This window comes from Centroberyx gerrardi, chromosome 6, assembly GCF_048128805.1.
Source record: "Centroberyx gerrardi isolate f3 chromosome 6, fCenGer3.hap1.cur.20231027, whole genome shotgun sequence".
NCBI lineage: Eukaryota > Metazoa > Chordata > Actinopteri > Beryciformes > Berycidae > Centroberyx > Centroberyx gerrardi.
In genome coordinates, this window is record NC_136002.1 from 9,773,917 (window position 1) to 9,793,259 (window position 19,343).

Genomic DNA, 19,343 nt, shown 5'->3' on the forward strand with positions numbered 1-19,343 from the left:
AGATAAAAAGGTAGAGAGAAAGACAGAATACAGAAAGACACGAGTCGTAAAGGGAAGCAGGCTGCTTCAGCCTATTCAGTCTCACAAACCGGATCAGTTTTTCATAGATTCGAACCACCGCGGCCTCCGCAGCCGAACACTCATTTAGTTTCCTTTTCAAAGGTCACAGTCAGGACGGGTTCAGGTTCAACAAGTCAAATGTCAGACCAGCGAGCCCGCTCTGCTCTGGGCGGGCACCATGACGGGCACCGCTCCCATCCGCTCCAGCGTGGCCTGGCTCACCGCGTACGAGTGCGTGTGCTGCCCATGCGTCGACGCCGGGACCGGCTTGAGGCTCACCGAGCCGTTGCTGCGCACCATGGTGGGCGGGGAGGGGGCGGAGTTTGTGGTGACCACCAGGGTCTTGGGCGGCGGGAGCGTGTGGCTGCCGTTGGCGAAGGTGGACGTCGCCGGCGCCGCGGGCTGCGCGTGGCGGGACAGCGGGGCCGAACCCGGCGCCGTGACCGCCGAACTGTGGCCCGCGTGTCCCGCGTTCGGGGCGTGGGCATGTCCGTGTCCGTGTCCGTGCGTGCCGTGGGCGGCGGCGGAGAAGGTCTGGCGCGTGTCTCCGTTGTAGCGCGTGTAGGAGTTGGTGTCGTAGTTGGGCTTGGGGTTGTGCCAGTAGCGGCTGTTGTAGGTGTTGGTGGAGGTCAGCGTGTCGTTCTCCGAGGACGAGGCGTCCGCGTGGAACGCCTTCACTGATGACGACCTCTTAGGAGGAAGGTCGTCTTCTCTGTTGAGAAGATGATTCAAACACAGGTCAGCCAGTGTAGTTACACAGACAAACAAGACAGATAAACGAGATTCAGTCACTTATCTATAAATGCAGAATTTGTTGAATTGTTTGAAAGAAATCAAAAGATCCAATCTATTGACAGGTTTTAAAAGAGGGATTGCTCCCGACCTTCTGGAATGCTGGGATAGTACTTGCAGTTTTCCGAGAAGTATATTTTGGCACACTTTTACTATTTGTGTGAGTCAATTTCAAGTATAGCCTACTAAAAGTATACATATACAAACTTAAATTGACTATTTCAGTCCCATCTAGTACACTGGTAGTGTGCTTTAAGTATACTTACAAGTATATTTTTATAAACTAAAAAATGAGCCAATTTAGTCCCAAAGAATAACAGAAAAGTATACTTATAAGTGCACTCAGTTCACCAAATTTAGTATAGCCTACTTTTTATGTGTACTTTAAAAAGTAAACTTAAAGTATTCTACTTTTTTCGTAGGGATTGCTACTTCAGATATCTTTTTATGGTTTTAGCTGATCAGCTCAAAAATTCTATTTGATGTCACAAAGACAAATACAAAACACAGGCCTTGGTTAAACTTTCAACTGAATGTTTTAGAATTTAGATTCACAAGTAACAGTTTCTTTGCAAAGGCTCTGGCATATTGATTTAACAGGCATCAAGGGTGTCTAACTATGAGTCTAGGTATGTGTTGTACTCTGAATTTAAAACAAAGCAAACATTTTCAAGACACCCTGTTTGATCACAGGCTAGTTAGAAATACAGCTGTGTGAACAGCCTGATCCTTCTCCATTGAATCAACATGCTAGACTTGATAGCTGTGAAGGCATCAGTAATATAGGAAAAGATAGCAGCGAGACAGCCAATTAGAGCATCTTCAAATATTTATCAAAAATCCTCTATCAGGAATTAATAGTTAAAAGAGCTTGGGGGCACCTCCAGGCAGTCAAGTTGCGATGCACACAGAAAACCTAAATACCACTTTTATTAATTTCTGCCCACAGATACTGTACCTCTGCAGCATGTTACATATAGTTTCAATCAACACTACCAGATTTAATTAGAAAATCCAATGATTTCAGGAACTATACAGTGGAGGTTTTGAAATTAAACTGACAAAGACATTGCCTATGAGTTCCAGTTTATTCGACAACACTCATTTAAATGGTGCTATATTGGGTAGAAGAGCTTGGCTCCTGACACATTTGGCTGAGGAGGAAAACCTCCATTGTGATTTGCTGTGCAAGTGGGGAAAAGCAGAAGCCTGTAGGGGAGGAAATTGTGAATGCAGGGATGTAGCTGAGCCCAAAATGAGGCAGATGTTATCCCAACCAGCCAAAGCCTGAAATATTTGAACAAAGATTATCTTCCAATTGATTTATGAAGTAATTTAGGGGAGGAATTGCCGCCCATTTAAACAAGTCGCAGAGCTTCACAGACTGTTTGAAAAGACAAATGAGGCTGTGATGAATACAGAAAAGTTGCTGCCAAGAGATAAAAGTTGAAAACTCAAAACTTCAAATCCAATTTACTGGTCTGGGTTTTCTGCGTTGAATAATTGTGATTGCGACGCTGCCACATTTAGTATTCTACAATAAGAAACACAACGCCATGGTTGCATTATGCATCTCATTACCATTGAAAATACAGCAGATCGGCCTTATTTAGCCTCCACTTGCTTCACAGTCTACATAGAAGCAACTCCTGCTTGATTCCAACAGAGGCACTAAGCCAATTCATTCTTGGGTACTACTATTATATCTGTTCTTTATGCACCGGAGACTATCGCTGCTCTTGGTTGCAACTGACCCAAAGCTGCATACTGTGAAGGAGAGAGAAGATGATCAGCTGAAGCCCGACCTGATCTCATTGGGGATCTCCTCCTCGTCGTACTTGTTCTTGTTCCTCCAGTAGAAGAGCGTCACCACGGCGAGTAGGGAGCAGATGATGACAGCCAGGACTCCTGTGGCGATGGTCCCTGCTATCAGACCCACACTCTGAGGCTGAGCTGTGGGACAGAGAGGGAGGAGGAAGGTACCAAATCATTTACCGGGGGAAATAGTCAGTAGTCAAGTGCTGTGTCTCCTGGGGCTGCAGCAAACTAAATTCATTCCAGGAAGTGAGACAGTAATACAGTAAATTGATCAAAAAGTTTATTTGTGTACTCCTTCAAGCAATTATTGATTTTAATAAGGACACAGAAACATTATGCTTATAATTCAACTCTTAAAATACACTATCAGGACCTCGTGGCAAGTGTTGCCTGACTAATAACAGTAGCCTAAGACCTGTAAACCTAACCATAGTCCATCACACTACAGTGCTTTTGGTTCTCAGCCTATTCTAAAAAGCCAACTGTGTACATTATGATATGAATAAAACATGGAGTATGTGAGCTGAGGTTGAATTTTAATGATATTGTGGTTTCTCTGGTGGCCTTTCTCTCAATCCTGAACTAAACATGCAGTAGAGATGGATGGAAAGAGAGAGAGAGCAAGAGAAAGAGAGCAAAAAAGAGGAGTATGGGCTTGAACAGATGAGACAGCTCACACTATAAGAGCCTTATATAATATAATGAGCTCCTGTTGCTCTTAACTGTCGAATCTACTGTCTCAGATGACAGTTTTTCAACGCCAGCTTTTTTTATTCTGTCTTTCACAGAGTGACAGCACACCAGCAGTATATACACTGATATCCTGTTAGATATCATGAGACAGGGTTGTTGGAGTGACAAAGTGTCTAGCAATGTCACTGTCTCTCTGTCTGTTTGACTGACTGACTCAGGCAGGCAAATTGGAGAAGGGAGGTCTTATACTCCAGTGGTTCTCAACCTGGGGGCTGGGATTTGGGGTGTTCCGTGTTCATTTATTGAATTTGAAAAAAATAATTTCTAATACACAAATTGAATATCATATTTATTAATCTTTGTGATGAGTGCCCTTGTCTAGGCTCTAGGCTTCTTCTAATAATAAATGAACTAAAAGCACCTGAAAAGAGAAAAATTCATCATTTAATGTAAAACTTAACCATTCTGAGCTGAGTTAGGGTTAGCTTTGTTTTCCAGATTCGCAAACTGAAAAGGATTGAGACCCGCTGTTATATCTGACAATAGGTGCTGCAATCAATTATTATTTTCATTATTGGTTAATCTAACAATTATTTGATTAATTAATTATCACTTAGTCTTTGAAATGTCAAAAATAATGACAAATGCGCATCACAAGTTCCCAGAGCCCAAAGTGATGTCTTAATTGCTTGCTTAGTCTGAACAGCAGCCAAAAAAGTATTTTTGGCTGCTGTTCAGTCATTTTATAACAATATGAATGGAGAAAAGCAAGCTATAACCAGCAAATGTTTGGTACTTTTACTTGATGAAATGACTAAAGCGATTAATCGATTATCAAAATTCTGGGATAAAAAAAAATAATATTAAAAAAAAAAAAAAAAATGGCTGCCTATATTTCTGAAACTGAGCAAGAGCCTGTCACACAGTGCCAGATCAGAGGAGAATAAAATCCTCCCAGCCGAGTGATCCAAACTGCCCGTCTGCCTGTATGGCCCCTAACAAACTCTCTGTCTGTCTATAATATGATTAGTGTCAGACGAGGAGACTGCAAGATCTTCCTGTCCTCTCCTTTGTTTGTTTGGTTTTTGTTTGTTTTTTATTGTTTTTCTGTCTGTCTGTCTGTCTGTCTGTATGTCTGTCTGTTTGACAAGTGTCATTCAAGGAGAGGACATCTAACTTCATCCCTGTCTGTCTGTCTGTCTGTCAGAGTTAGAGGAGGAGACGGCTTTTCCATTTATAAAATGTTCATCCCTTAACAGCCATCTGTCAGCCCATCTGTATATGACAATAACAGTGTCATCTTGTATCAGCATAAGGAGCAGCATGTATGACTCATAAGAACCTGTCATATGGTGAAAATGCAACTCATCGTGATGGGAGCTTGGTTTATTATGGTCTTATACTATAAGAGTTATAAGTGGCTGTTGGGAACCAAGGTGGAATTTCCACGTTAGGTTTTGTGTAAAAAACATTAAGACTCACTCCTTCCATAAAATAGCAGGTGAATCCAGGTGAAAGCTAAGATTGATTCCACCTATTAAATCCACTTCGAGAAGATGTATGTGTGAATGTGTGTGTGTGTGTGTGTGTGTGTGTATGTGTACTTACGTGCTACAACCTGCAGGTTGAGCAGACAGGTGCTCTTGCCAATAGCGTTGCTGGAGGTACACTGGTAGAGTCCTGAGGTGCTGGTACTGATGTTCCTCAGTGTCACAGTGCCCTGCATCTGGTCTGGAAGACACATAGAGAGACACAGAGCAATTAGAAACACACGCACACACACACACACACACACACACACACGCACACGCAAATGCCCAAGCACCCTAACCCATTTACTCAAACAGTAAAAAGCACATTAGTCAATTATCGTATGGAAGAAAATCAACACTAAAAACACAATGAACTCAAATTAAATTGAATCATTTGTTGGTTTTAAATCTGCATAAAAGCTATGACATTTTGGGTGTTTTTCTCACATAAATCTCTTCAATGTGATAATACGTGCAGTTGAACTACTTCTAACATCAACCAATAGAGGTTGCCATATACAAGTGTAATTTTATCTATAAAAAATATAGTGATTCACTGGGACATACTGTATGTTGAATCTGAAGGTGAAGGTGCAAGTCACGTTCTCTCACAAATGATTTGTCGGTTGATAATGAACAGATGAGTTTAGAGTCTTAGGGCAATACACTACTGGATTCATAAAAAGGCTACCACTGGGGTGTTTCAGTGATGAGTTGTGGAAGTGAGCCAGATTTTTGACCCAGATTTCTCGTCTGCTCTCTTGACAGCGACATGTGATGGTTGGCACGTAGATATCGCTGTCGCTGCTCAACAGCTGTCTGTGTCAAACTATACACACAGAGAGACACGAGTAGGAGTGACAGGGACAAATCCCACATCCCATTTCAATTTGAATCGCACACAAACAGCAGAAGACAAACCCAAATATAAACGGAGCGCACAAAATATTAAGACCACTTGTTCTTTCATTGAAATAGACCGACCATGTCAATCCAGGTGAAAGCTTTGATCCCTTATCTGCTCCATCATTTAAATCCACTTCAGTCAAGAAGGGGAGATGCAGATGAAGGGGAGGAGGCAGATTACAAGAGGGCTTTTAAACCTTGAGACAACGGAAACATGGATTGTGCAAAAGGAGATGCAGCTCAATATTAGGAAGGTGGTCCTAATATTTTGTATTCTTAATGTATGATTTGTTCATGTAGCATAACAGAAGGCTTCATTTGACATTTGTCACTTTTTGGTGGATGGTGGATGTTTCATTTTGGAAAAAGCGAAATATCAAAGCTAGATTTTTAGATAGTTGTGTGGATCTATATAGCAGCTGTACAAAAACAATCATTTTATTGTACTGTCTGCAGTTGACTGATGGGTGAAGATGCCTGTCTCCTTCTATAGTAGCCTTATGTTGACCAGTAGTGTAGAGGTAGAGCAGGTGACTGGAGATGATCATTCGACCGTGCTAATGGCACAGCTGGGGAAGAGAGGAGAGGCCACTACACCAATGCTCTGCAATGCTGAAGACCAACTGCAGCCCTGACACACCTGCCCATGTCATCCTGATCGATCTGAGAGAAGTTGAATGAGTGTAATGGTCTTTGCTTGGCAAAGGAAATAGACCATATTGATTACACCAGTCCAGTTCTCAGAACGGCAAGTGTTGGGTTCGGGTGGGAAAACTGGGGCACAGTTGGTGTGCAGCATGAGAAAAAAAAACACACCACAAAAGCATAAAACACACACCCACACACACACACTCATTCACAAAATTCACAGGGTTTGACTCACACCTCACACTCACACATCCATCCATCCATCCATCGTCACCCCTCAGCAGGATCAGTGGGGGATCTTCGGGCGGGCGGTTGTTTGGGCCTGGCAGATGGGAGGTGGCAGTGATGGTGGGGTTGTTGCTTGAGTCTGGCAACACTATGTGTGTAAGATTTACCAGCGAAGGTGGGGCAAAAGGGCACTCCGACGGCCAGCTTGTTTTTAGTACCTTGCATGGCGTTGTGCGGCAGCTTGGGCAGCGCGTCCAGCTTCTCCCAGGAGTAGGACGGCGTGGGGATGCCTTCGTCCGAGCTGCACATCAGCATGATGTCACTGCCCACGTCCAGCGTGCCCTGGATCCGACACGCCGGCACCGAGGGGGGGACTGCGCAGAGGGAGAGAGTGGGCGGGGTCAGAAACGCATGGATCCTGACAGAGAACTTAGACACTGATACACAAAATGTTAGTACAGCAGTTAGTACAGGGAATGGGATGCTCTTCTCTTCTTCTTCTTTAGACTGATAAAACAGGGATTATTATTAGGGACACTGAACGCTTTTCATGAAGTTCACTGATGACGTGAATCCAGGTAAAAGCCATTATCCCTGATGTAGATAAAGAGAAGCAGACGAGTTAGCAAAGGATTTTTTAGCTTTGAGACAAATGTGGAAAGGGGCCCTAATGTCCCTAATATTTTGCAGGTTCAGTGTATGTTTTGATAATTTTTTGTTAAGCCCTTTGTAACTGTGAGAATAACTAAATTGCAACTGGGGACGTGAGTTATGCTCCCACATGCAGGGCTTCACGATGACACTCTGCTCCTCATTCACACTTGCTTCACTACTGCTTCCTGACTCAGCGGTGTTGTGTGGTCAGTTACCCAACACGGTGAGCCCGATGACGCCGATGTTGCGCCCCCCTCTGTCCGGGAGGTTGTTGACCAGGCACTGGTAGGTCCCCGTGTCTGACAGCTGGGTGTTGTTGATGAAGATGGAGGCACTTGTGCTAGGCATGGTGGCCACGAAGCCCACACGGCCATTGAGGTGGTTGGCTAGGCTGAACACCTGGCCGCCCTGGTAAATGATCACCTGGATTGGGACATCAGAGGGAGGGAGGGAGGGTATGGAGAAAAAATGGGACAGAGAAAAAGGAGAGAGAGAATCAGCCACTCGTTCATAGTTCTTAATCTTTCCAAGGAAGCCTCAGAAGGCGGCACCTCTTTGTAGTCCTAGTAACTTCATGTCTTCATGTCTGTCATTGAACATCATGTCATGGGGTGAATATTTAAAAGAACATCTTTGTTTATGAATGTGATTCTCGCACACAGCTGTGATCATTTTCTTGAGAGGCCAGTTACAAATATCTCTCACTAGAGGGAGACCTAGTTCTACTACTGGAACTGCTCAACAGTGGATCGAGGAAGTGGATGGGTGGATAGACTGTACAGACAAGGTTTTTTTTTTTTTTCTGGGGGAAAAAAAACAAACAAACAAACCAAGAAACCTTTTATTTGTAAATGGTACTTTTTAGCACAGTGGGAAGAGAATGGCTAACGATTCCAGCGTAAGGGACTCGTTTCCCTCGGTGGCCTCCCACACTAAAAGTATCCTCTCTTGGTACTGTGAGGCACTTCGGATAAAAGCATCCACTAAATGGCATGCATAATTGAAAACATTTTAACTTGAAACATATAAACTGCAATCTGATGAATCCGAGAGCAGCCGGGCAGGCAGTCCTCTGCACGTGTAATCCATTTAGTCGAGTCAAATTCAATCAAAACCTAACCCTTTATCATTATCGAGTGACCTTTTGGAATAATCGTGGCGAGGAAACACTTGTAGCGCCGATGCATTCGAGCCCCTCGGGTCGAGGCGGGCCTGTCTCCAAGGTCCAAATTTAAGAGCGATGAAGGACCAAGGTGTTGAAAAGCTTCCCTCAGGCTTCCAACTCGGGCTGAACGGCTCATTTGTGAGACCCAGCCGCATGAAAAACAGCTCTCACCCCTCAGCTGGGCCCACACAAAAGATGAAGAGGACACACACAAACACATGGTATGTGCACACACACACACACACACAATGTGAGTCAAGGCTGTGCACGCAGTACACACCAACTCACACGCTCTCTCTCACACACACACACACACACACACACAAAACATGGAGAGGAATCAGAGGGGCTATTCACTTTGGTGAAAAGAGCCCTCATTGAACAGTTCAAAGACCCAGGCAGGGAAACAACCAGCACAGTGAAGCTGCGTGTGTGTGTGTGTGTGTGTGTGTGTGTGTCTGTGTGTGTGAGTGTATGTGACAGAGTTCTGATGAAAGTGTAGGAGTGTGTGTGTGTGTGTGTGAGTGTGTGTCCTCCACTGCTGCTTAACGGTTGTAAATTGCGCTACTGCAATTTCCTGAGTGCAGTACGCTCGCTTTGTCCTCTTATGTGCAGATGAATAGGCAGCTCCTCAGCTGTGATGAGAGCCTGCAACTGCATCTCCTCTGTGTGTGCGTGTGTGTGTGTGTCAGTGTCTCAGTGTAGATGCATTTACTCGAGGGGAGTGTATCAGTGTTCAGCTGTATGTGTTTGTGTGTGTGTGCGTCTGTGTGTGGGATTATTCCACCATAATATCTCTCTCCCAGTCTCTACAGGGTGCCAATAAGTGTAGTCTGACTGTGATATACTGTCTGTCCTTTCTTTTTCTGTGCGGTCTCTCTCTCTCTCCTTCTCTCTCTCTCTCTCTCTCTCTCTCTCTCTTTCTAACAGACGGCACTGGTTTGACCTGGCTCTACACTCCTGATGACCTGACACTATAATCTGCATGCTGGGTGAAAGCGATCCAATCAATCGGCCTCACGCACAAGTGTGTGTGTGAGTGTGTGTGTGTGTGTGTGTGTGTGTGTGTGTGCATGCGTGTCTGTGTGCGAATGAGTCAAGCCTTAATGGAAGCTCTGAGAGTGCATATCACTTCTTACCCGTATGTGTTTTCAATACTCAATGAGCATACAGTTGCATCTTATAATATTTGTATTTTTCTGTGTTCCTGTGTGCTTCCTGACAATATATATATACTACAAGCAATCAAGAGCACCACATGTGCAGTATATAAACTGCACTCATACTCTCTATTATTGTGTCTGGATGTGTCATTTTCAAATTTCTGAGCACAATAATATGCACATAATAGTTTGAATCTGCCAGCAGAAAATGCCACATTTCACCTCTTTCTGTGCTTTGTGTCTCTGTCGACTGTGTTGATCCATATCTGTGTGTGTGTGTGAGATCACCTCGGCCTCTCGCGTGACCTGGTTGGCTTTGTAGCCGGGCGCGGGGAGAAAGGAGGTCATGGCTGGCGTACAGATGGCGGACGGCCCTAAGAACTCTGTTGGCCCGAGCGAATAACTGGACGTACCGCTGCTGGCCCGCCGGTAAACCTCTGCTACATCCCGTCCCGTGGTAAAACCCTCGCCGAACACATCCAGTTGTGCATGTACAGACACACACAAACACACACACACACACACAAGCATTCACCCACACTCCAATTACATCCCCAGCTCCGTGATCCCCCCTGTCAGAACTGTGTTGGCCACAGGCTCGACCGGACGCACAGTAAACCTCTGGATACTCTCTCTCTCTCTCTCTCTACCAGTCTCCTGAACATAGCCTACTTCTAACTGACCCTAGCGCTAACCCCCTCTCCGATCCCCTTATAAGGAGCCTGTTGGCCCCCGGACACTAGGGACACTGCCATCCCCTCAATAAAGCCCGAATAAACCTCTAAACCGCCACAGCCTCCCTTCGATCCACTGACTGTAAGCCTCCGCTGTTATCTCTCTCTAGCCTCTCAGATATGTTCTGAACAATATTGGCCCAGATCCATCCCGCAATACCATATATGAACCCGGATTCCCAGGCTTAACCCCAGCAACCTTGTGCTACTATGACAGCTTTAAACTCAAACTATGCCCTTTAGACTGAAAAACACTGTATGCTTTGAGACTGATGGACAGGTTTCTGATGGACTTTGTCCTATTTGGTGGAAATCGTAAGGTCAAGGTTCACTCCCTTGCACTTAGGAAGGTTATGATAGACCCACCTGGTCTTGATGTAAGCAAAAAGAGGAATTTCCCTACGCTAATCAAAAAAAAAGTTTCACGAGTTTGTAAGTCGTAGTCTCACTGTCAGTAGTTTCCAAGCTTACCTAACACAACCTCTTCTCAACCTCTCCACACGGAAGGAGTTCCAGCCACAGAAACCTCAGACATACTGTATGCCGTGTTCAATGTTGTCTAAAATAGCTCTCGTTATTTTTCTTTGATCTACCCAGCTAAAAAATTACAGAGGGGGGGTAAGGGGAGGTAACAAGGTCACACTCTGAGAGTATTTGAATGCCGCCTCTGTTTGATCCATCCTCCAGCAGATTGCTAGGTTCAGCCAAGGATCAGAACCTGATCATCTAAAACACTACGACAGATGTTCTCCATTACAGATTAAGATCATTTCTGCACCGCGAGGTCTCTATGGCCTCAATTTCACCAGGGCTTAATTTCCCTGGAAATGTACAATTGTACAATTTGTATTACAAAACGCTGATCAATTCTGTGGAAATCTTGCACTGACAAAAGACTCCCTTCTCAGGAATTGATAAAAATATTTTGAAGTTTTCTTTAATCCTTTTTTTACCTGACTGATGACTTTTGAAATGATACAATGACTTTGCGAAGGATTTTCATCAGTCCAGGAGTTATGAAGCTTTCTCAGGTTTCTCTCTTCAATTCAAGTAAATACAAAAAAATAAGTAGCAAAATTGGATTTTAAATGATTTCAGGCAACACTGGTGATATTAAACTGCCAGGTTCGCCACATCGAAGGCACATCTCCTTGAAAGTGTTTGATATAAGTTTGATATATCGACAATTTTCATGATCCTAACTGCAAAATCAGTTTCAAAGGTGTTGCAAGAGGACAGTGAAACTGGGGCTTTTATTAAAGAAAAAAACAAAACATCAATATCCAGCCATCAGTTTGGAACCTTAATACTATTGTCTGGTTGGATATGTGTGTGTGTGTGTGTGTGTGTGTGTGTGTGTGTGTGTGTGTGTGTGTGTGTGTGTGTGTGTGTGTGTGTTTTATCTGGATTACCTCACACCTAGTGGCTATCAGGAGTGAGGGGTCAGGACATTTGATCACAACAGCATGATGGACAGATTATTACATGGAGAACACACACATGAACATGCACACACCCACCCAAACACACACACACGCACACACACATATATATACTGTATATACACTCCACTGAGCTATGTGTAATCTGGGGCTGGACATGTCAGATGATCAGTGTATACAAACAGCACTACTACCACAGCTAGTTCTACTGACCAGCTTGGTTTAAGTGAATGTCAGGCTTAAGGTTTAGACAATGACACAGAACCAGATTGGAGGACTTGGAGGATGGGCATTACTGTCATTCCTTTGAGCATTCGGGATTAACTGCATGAATTTGTATGGTTTATACAGATTTCCTTCACTGCATTTTCACCAGTGGCTGCTTCATTGAAAATGACCTGGAATTCATTATAAATATATTACAAATACCTGAAAATCATTAAAAACTAGCTAAAGCTGTTTTATAAAGTTTTCATGGAGTGCTTCTTTATTTTACTATTTGACTACGATTACATGAGGTTGTAACAAGGACAATTAATGTTGACACTCCAGCAGCAACAAAACTGTAGACTTCAGCCACCAGGTGGGATCACATAAAATCTGTAGGGGGTTATTCAGTATACATGCTCAGCAAATTTACAATGGGTAAACAGAAGAAACTTAAAAAAAATCTTGTGCTTTTGGCTTAGAACCTTTTAGTATTCATAATACACAGAGCTGTATCTTGCCTGTCCTAAGTTCTAATGTGGAGGGGGTGGGGGGCGGTTGGGCGAGTTATGAAGCTAAACAACATTAGTGGTAAAACAAACAAACAAAAAAAGGTTTCTTATTCATTATACCTCAGGGAGCCCCGGCCTACACAGACTCCAGACACACCAGGCAGACACACTCGCTCCATGCATAAACAAACAGAAGTGTAGCCATGATGGTGGATGGATACATTAGATAATCATATGCAGTGTGAGGTCTCTGATATATGAGATTTCATACTTTTAATTCCACTCATCGAGTAATATATAATGTGGAGTTGATTGTGCAGCCTTAGGGCGGTGATGCACCTGGCAACATGACAAGTCATTGTACCTCATACAGTCATACAGCAAAATATACATCAGAATTTATCTGGGCAACAAGAAACAGCCATGTAAGCAATGTTAGAGCGCTGAGAAATCTCGCTGGGCATTGTTACCCTTCTGAATTGTTGTCCTATTTGAACAAGGTGTCCATATGTGACAGATTTTCAAAGAGAGAGAGATAGATGGTCCAAGTACACTCACCAAAGTGCGGGTGTGTAAGTGTATGGAGTTCTGTTCAGTAATTCTTAATGGCTTTTAGCATCAACCCTAACGACTTATGACATTCGCTTCCTCTGAAATGACCTTGTACTGTCGCTCCATGCAGCACTTTATGTCATAGCTCACTTTTTGGAGAGCTCACTAGCCAGATTCACGCAGACAATTTGATGGCAACTACTGTGCAGCTATACACAGCATATCTCAAATACTAGTTTTCACTAGAGGTTCTTCCTATGTATAAGTGTGTGTGTGTTTATTTACATCTGTGTGTCAGTGTGTGTGAATTTGTATGTGTTGAGTGTGTTCATGCGCACTTTAATACTTGTGTATGTGCTTCAGTGTGCTTGTATCCATTGTTCCCTGGTATACATGGACATACAGTATATATATATAGTTTATTTGTCCATGCATGTGCAGTGAAGCGGTGTCAAGGTATGGTGTGAGAGCAAGGTGCATGTTAGTACTTTTATACGGCCTTCTGCATGTATCAGCACCCATCATCACCTGGTTGGCATTTGAGCATTGCATGCATTCATCCCTGAGTAAGTGCCTATACATGTTTGTGTGTTTTTTTCTGTGTGTGTGGGTGTGTGTGTGTGTGTGTGTGTGTGTATTCATGTGTGTGCACGACAGTATATGCATCTATCCCTAGGTGTGCACATAAGTGCAACGTTATGTGTGACTGTCTGAATTTGTGGATGTGTGTGTCAGTTTTCACACTCTTCTTGTGCACCCTCTGTGTGTATGTGTGTGTAAACCCAGTAAATATGTATAAGTTCTGCATGTATTCATGTCTGTCCGCATTGCATTTGTACCAGCACTCTGTCTTTTGCCAGTCTGTGCGTGTGCGTGTGCGTGTGCGTGTGCGTGTGCGTGTGTGTGTGTGTGTGTGCTGGTGTGTGTGGTGAGAACAGCTGCGATATAGAGCCTGTCGTGGGCGTGGGGTAATTAGTGCAGAAGATGATTGTATTATGTGGACGGCCGACCAGCGCCGGGGTTCAAAGTGAAGGGAGGCAGGTGAGCTTGTAGGGCCTGCAGCTGCATGTTAAACAACTCAAATGGAATCACAGAGGTCCCGCAGAGAGAAAGGGAGGGAGAGAGAGAGGGAGAGAGAGAGAGACAGAGAGAGAGAGGGAGAAAGAAAGAGAGAGAGAGACAGAGAGAGGGAGAGAGAGAGAGAGAGAGAGAGAGAGAGAGAGAGAGAGAGAGAGAGAGAGAGAGAGGGAGGGAGAGAGAAGGTGAGAGAAAACAAAAGAAAATAAGAGTAGAGAGCCAGGAAGGGATGATGGAGAAGGGCCAATATGAGGCAAAACTGAGAGGCACGTAGCTTAAGGTGAGATATAGAGAGAGAGTGAGAGAAAGAGAGAGAAGGTCACCTCCTGATTATGTGATTTCTTTTTGGTTATTTTGTGTGAGAGAGACAGAGAGAGAGAGAGAGAAAGAGAGAGAGCAAGCACACTTCTATGCATGTGGTTTTGCAGCTTGCACACATTTGACCTTGGCCACACATGCTCCCCGTTTCATGGAAAATATCATTCTAGTGGTGACGATGGTGGCACAGGTACAGCTGTGTACTGACCATCCATTTAACTTCATCTAAACCTCACCCAGCACGTCTCATTCTGTTGGGTTTAGCGTTTATACGGCCAACAGAGTGAAGAGTCATCTTTTCCTGTTCCGCCAACATGTTGGCAAGCTTTTGATCAGCTCCATATTTAGCAAAGAGAAGCAGTTTCCCTTCTGTGTTTCCAGTATTTTTTTGCATGCAAATACTCAAGCAATCTGTGTGTGTTTACTGGTCCTTTCTACCTTTGCATGATCTCCAAAGCACACAAAATACTGAACACACATCAGTGAAACTGCTACTCATCATCTTCTCACACGATAGCTAAACAGTAAGTTGAACTTCTTCAAAGTTGATCTTCTTTGTCTTAAAGTTGATGTGTTCCTTTAGAGGTAGAAAAGCACCAAATTATATAGCAATCTGCAAGCTACAGTGGAACTTATTAAAGCGCACTGGCTGCTTGCCAATGAATAGTGGTACAGTTATCTAGACTAAGGACACACCTGTAGGCTTCTAACTCTATATTACTCTAATATATCTATAGCTTTATAATAACCTAAAGCAAATCAATAGTAAAACATGTGTACCTGCTTTGGCTGTAAGGTTGGTGTTGGAAAGCGGTATGACCATCCAGACGATGCATATACAGTAGCATTGAAAACAAGGGATAGATAGTACAGTATATCTCAGTATGTCTCTAAACAATGTACACCCGCTCTGGCTGTTTGGCATATGACTATCTAAATGATCTACACATCTACACAATCACAAACATCACAGCAATACTCTCATCACAATGGCTCTTACATTAGTGACTAAGAACTGGGAACTATGCCTGCTGGGTCCAAATAACAAGAGTATGTTTTGCGAGGATCCTTTAACACAGTGATAGTGAATTGACTCCCTTGGTTCTTTGTAAACTCGGTGCACTCTACCTGTTCTGGCTGGTTGGCGTTGGACAGCGGTATGACCATCCAGATGATGTTGAGGTTGTTGAGGGCAGCGCTGGTGGTGAAGGAGCAGGGCAGGATGGCTGCCTGGCCGCGGGCCACCTGGATGCTGCTCTGGGACACCGTCACGTCCAGCGCCCGCACACACACTGCAGGAGGGAGGAGGAGAGGGTGAATAACACACACTTCATAAACTGACCAACAAAAAGCAAGCTACCCATAGACAGAAAGAGAACGGAAAGAGAGAGAGAGATAGAGAGAGCGGATCAGACGTCTTACTGAAGCACTCAACCAATAACAATTCCCAATGGATTCATCGTCCATGATCTCTCTCATAGACCTTTGAGTTTGGCAAAAGAAACTAGTTATTGATGTTCAAAGCCTATCTGCAGGCTATATGGTACAAAGGAGGGAAAGATCATCAAGACAATTTTGGCTGGGTCTATGTATATATGACTATACTGGCAAATTTGCCTTTAAATAGCGAGAGAGAGAGAGTGAGAGAGAGAGAGAGAGAGAGAGAGAGAGAGAGAGAGAGAGAGAGAGAGAAGTAGCTCTATAAATACTAGATATAGTGAGCGAAACCTCCGCCATGTACAGATTATTGCACAGTATATCTTCAGAGGAGAAAGGTCACGTTTAATCTCTTAACACATCGTCCCCTTCTCCTCCGCCCCTTCATCTTTACAGCAAAACAAACATGATTTCTGAACCGAGCTCCTCTTCTGTTGGAGCAGCTCAGCAAACATCTAAACCACGCTGTGAAAGATCACATGAAATATGTAGCAGTTAAATGGGGAAATGCGATAGGCCGTCTCTCGAGTTATTCTCATGCTTTTTCTCAAACAACTTGCCTCTTGCACGGTTCTTGTATGGGTTTTTATCAGTACGTACTAAATGAATCTGACAAGTGGGGATAATAATGGGTATTGTGGGTGCCTCCTGTGCACAGGCTGCATACTCAACAACTGCGATAGCTTGTCTTGTTGCAACAAAGGTGCATCCTCTCGAAGGAACCCAAGAGCCGCTCTTCCTCATCTTGACTCATCTGTCAGGCATAACAGACCCAGAGAGACAAATATGTACATGCATCATCCTATTTCTAGACCAGCTAAAGACATTACAGCCTAAATTAAGTTAGAGCTCCCCCGCAAACATGTATCCATGTCCAAAAACCCTGATGGGAAGTAATCTTATCTGAACGTGGTGAGGAGGATGATGGCAGTGATTCGATTTCAGGTAATTGATCATGTCCTGTGAATCGTCCTTGTTAGTTATAATGTAAAATGATAATCACGTCATGAGCCAACAGTATAAGCCGCTAACACATTTTTTATGGTCGGTCGGAGTCAAGCCAGATGTCATGATGTTATAGTGCAAGAAAAGACCACCTCTCACATGTTATATATCATATATTAAATTAGATCATTTATTTCTACACATCCATATATTTGTAGTATTTCTAAGGCACAGCATTTGAGAGGCATTTTCCATCCGCTCTGAAATCTGGGCTTCCATTTGAGCATGTGTCGGTTCTGCCAAGTTTGGGCTTTGAATATCACCATCACATTCTAGCTGACAGACAGCCTGTTGCTCCCTCTCTGTCTGTCCGAAGCATGCTGGCCTTCCTACGCCTCCCTTCTGCTGGCAGACGCCACACACAACCTGCAGCCTCACTGCTGACAGATAGGAGATAGGCGACACTCTGCAGAGGATCTCACTGCTCCACTCAATTATGGATTATTATACAAGACTCTTGTATAATATTCTTTCAGGCATTGAAAAGGCTTCCGATGAAATATGCCAGTAATTTTACTTGGTGGCACTGTACTCCACTGGAATTTCAATATGTATGTATATTTTTATCTATTATTCATTTTTAATAAGCCTTCTCATTCGTAATGACAGCCTAGTGTGAGTCAAGGTTCATCTACATCTTTCTGCTCAACATTTTATTCCGTTTGTGTTTTTGAAGTATCATCTTCAGGTTCTTCTTTGTGCTGCCTCTTTTTGTCCCATAAAAGTCCCATTGCCCCTTAACACATCTACAATTTCAGATCAACATTGTAAATAAAATAAATAACTCTTAAGTCACTACTCTAATCCTGGAGATCTTCTTTCATCCTCTGTGTACACAATGTTCACTTCCTGCGCAGAATCAATCTGCGTTCTTATTGGAGGATTAACGGAGAAGAGGAGGAAGTTCATACAGAAGGTTAAGACCTTCGCAGTGTGTGTGATTGTAGTAGCAGCATGAGATTACTGTAACTTTTCATTCTCATGTCCGCACAGATATTGAAAGTACTAGATTAGTCAGGAAGGAAGGGAGGAAGGGGAAAAGTCAGGAAAGGAACAGGAGAAAAGAAAGAAAGAAAGAAAGAAAGAAAGAAAGAAAGAAAGAAAGAAAGAAAGAAAAGAAAAGAAAGAAGAGGTCCTAGAGGGATGGAGATGGAAGGAGCATCTTATCGTCTCTAAGCCTCCTCCAAGGCAGCGGTCTCTCAAGCCCACAACAGCTGGAGGGCTCATTTCAAAACACTGGATTAGGGAACCACTACGCACAGAGCCTGTAAGCTTCCATGACCAAAGAAGGAACACACACACACACACACACACACACACACGCAGTCACACACAGACGCGTGTACACACACACAAAAGTAAACATATGTTCACATCCATATACTGTACACATGTGCATACACATGCCCCCCTGAACACAGACACTCACAGAAACACACACACAACATACCCCCCACCGCCAACACCACTACCGCACGCACACACACACGCATACAAACACACACGTTCAAACACATCAGCATGTGTCACCGGTGGCATGTATGGTGGCCCTTTAGGGACACATCTAAGAGACAGACAGGAAAGGCTAGACAGCTCACCAGCTAAACTGTGGGATTGCTTGGCATTGCCTCATCATTGCAGACTTCTGCCAAAGCTCTTCTCAGCTCCGGTCTTGAAGTATGTCCGGTACACAATTGTACTTGTAGAATACATATTCTAAAGGGCTTGATGTGAATTTGCGGTTTGTAGGGATGGGACGATGTATCGAAATTCACTATATCGAAATGCAAAAATGTGACAATACGTATCATGGGGCAGAAAAATGAATTGCGATATTAGCTCCATTTTATTCTGCTGTAGTAATCACAAATGAGACGGCTTGCCCATCACAATTTCTCAAGCTATCCACCCAAATTATATTATTTACACTTTGTAATGACATTTTTAAATTGTTGTTTACATTCTAGCAAGCACCGTCAGTGTTTGACTTTTATTGATTACAGCGTATCATGATTGTATCGTGTATCGTGAACCCCATACCCCATATCGAATCGTAACATGAGATAAACATATCGTCCCATCCCTAGTGGTCTGTCCAGGCTGAAGGGTGAGAAACTCAGTGACCAATATGGCCACCCACATTAGTGTAACACTACAGAGTATCACACAGTCGAGAGACAGTGGCCACTGTGGCTGTGCTGTATTGAAAGGAACACTCAAGCATAAAGGACCTCTGTCTGCTGGAAAATATAGTCATCACTATAACCAAAACAGAACAGGTTACATTTTTCCATCACCAGCCCAGCAAACTGCACTAACGGCCTCATGTTATCTTCCTTTTAGGGAATATTCCCACAGACGGGGCAGCGTTTGATACAGTCGTTATGTTCCATTATGTTT

At 43.6% G+C, this 19,343-nt stretch overlaps 1 protein-coding gene across 4 annotated transcripts; it reads right to left on the reverse strand.

Annotated features, from left to right (window-relative positions):
- Nucleotides 1-201: 201 nt before the first annotated feature.
- igsf11 (immunoglobulin superfamily member 11) lies at nt 202-15,776 on the reverse strand. Of its 4 annotated transcripts, XM_071910093.2 has the most exons (8): nt 15,630-15,683; nt 7,547-7,754; nt 6,896-7,051; nt 5,059-5,094; nt 3,772-3,784; nt 2,658-2,807; nt 583-772; nt 202-462 (listed from the first exon to the last, which is right to left on the reverse strand). In XM_071910093.2, exons 1-8 carry the CDS (start codon nt 15,666-15,668, stop codon nt 202-204), a joined length of 1,053 nt encoding a protein of 350 aa, XP_071766194.1. In that variant the 5' UTR covers nt 15,669-15,683. The 4 variants fall into 4 exon arrangements, with proteins under 4 accessions (XP_071766194.1, XP_071766195.1, XP_071766193.1 ...); XM_071910094.2 differs by lacking the exon at nt 3,772-3,784 and having other exon boundaries at nt 2,658-2,715; nt 5,038-5,094; nt 15,630-15,776; XM_071910092.2 differs by lacking the exon at nt 3,772-3,784 and having other exon boundaries at nt 2,658-2,715; nt 4,966-5,094; nt 15,630-15,776.
- Nucleotides 15,777-19,343: the final 3,567 nt, after the last annotated feature.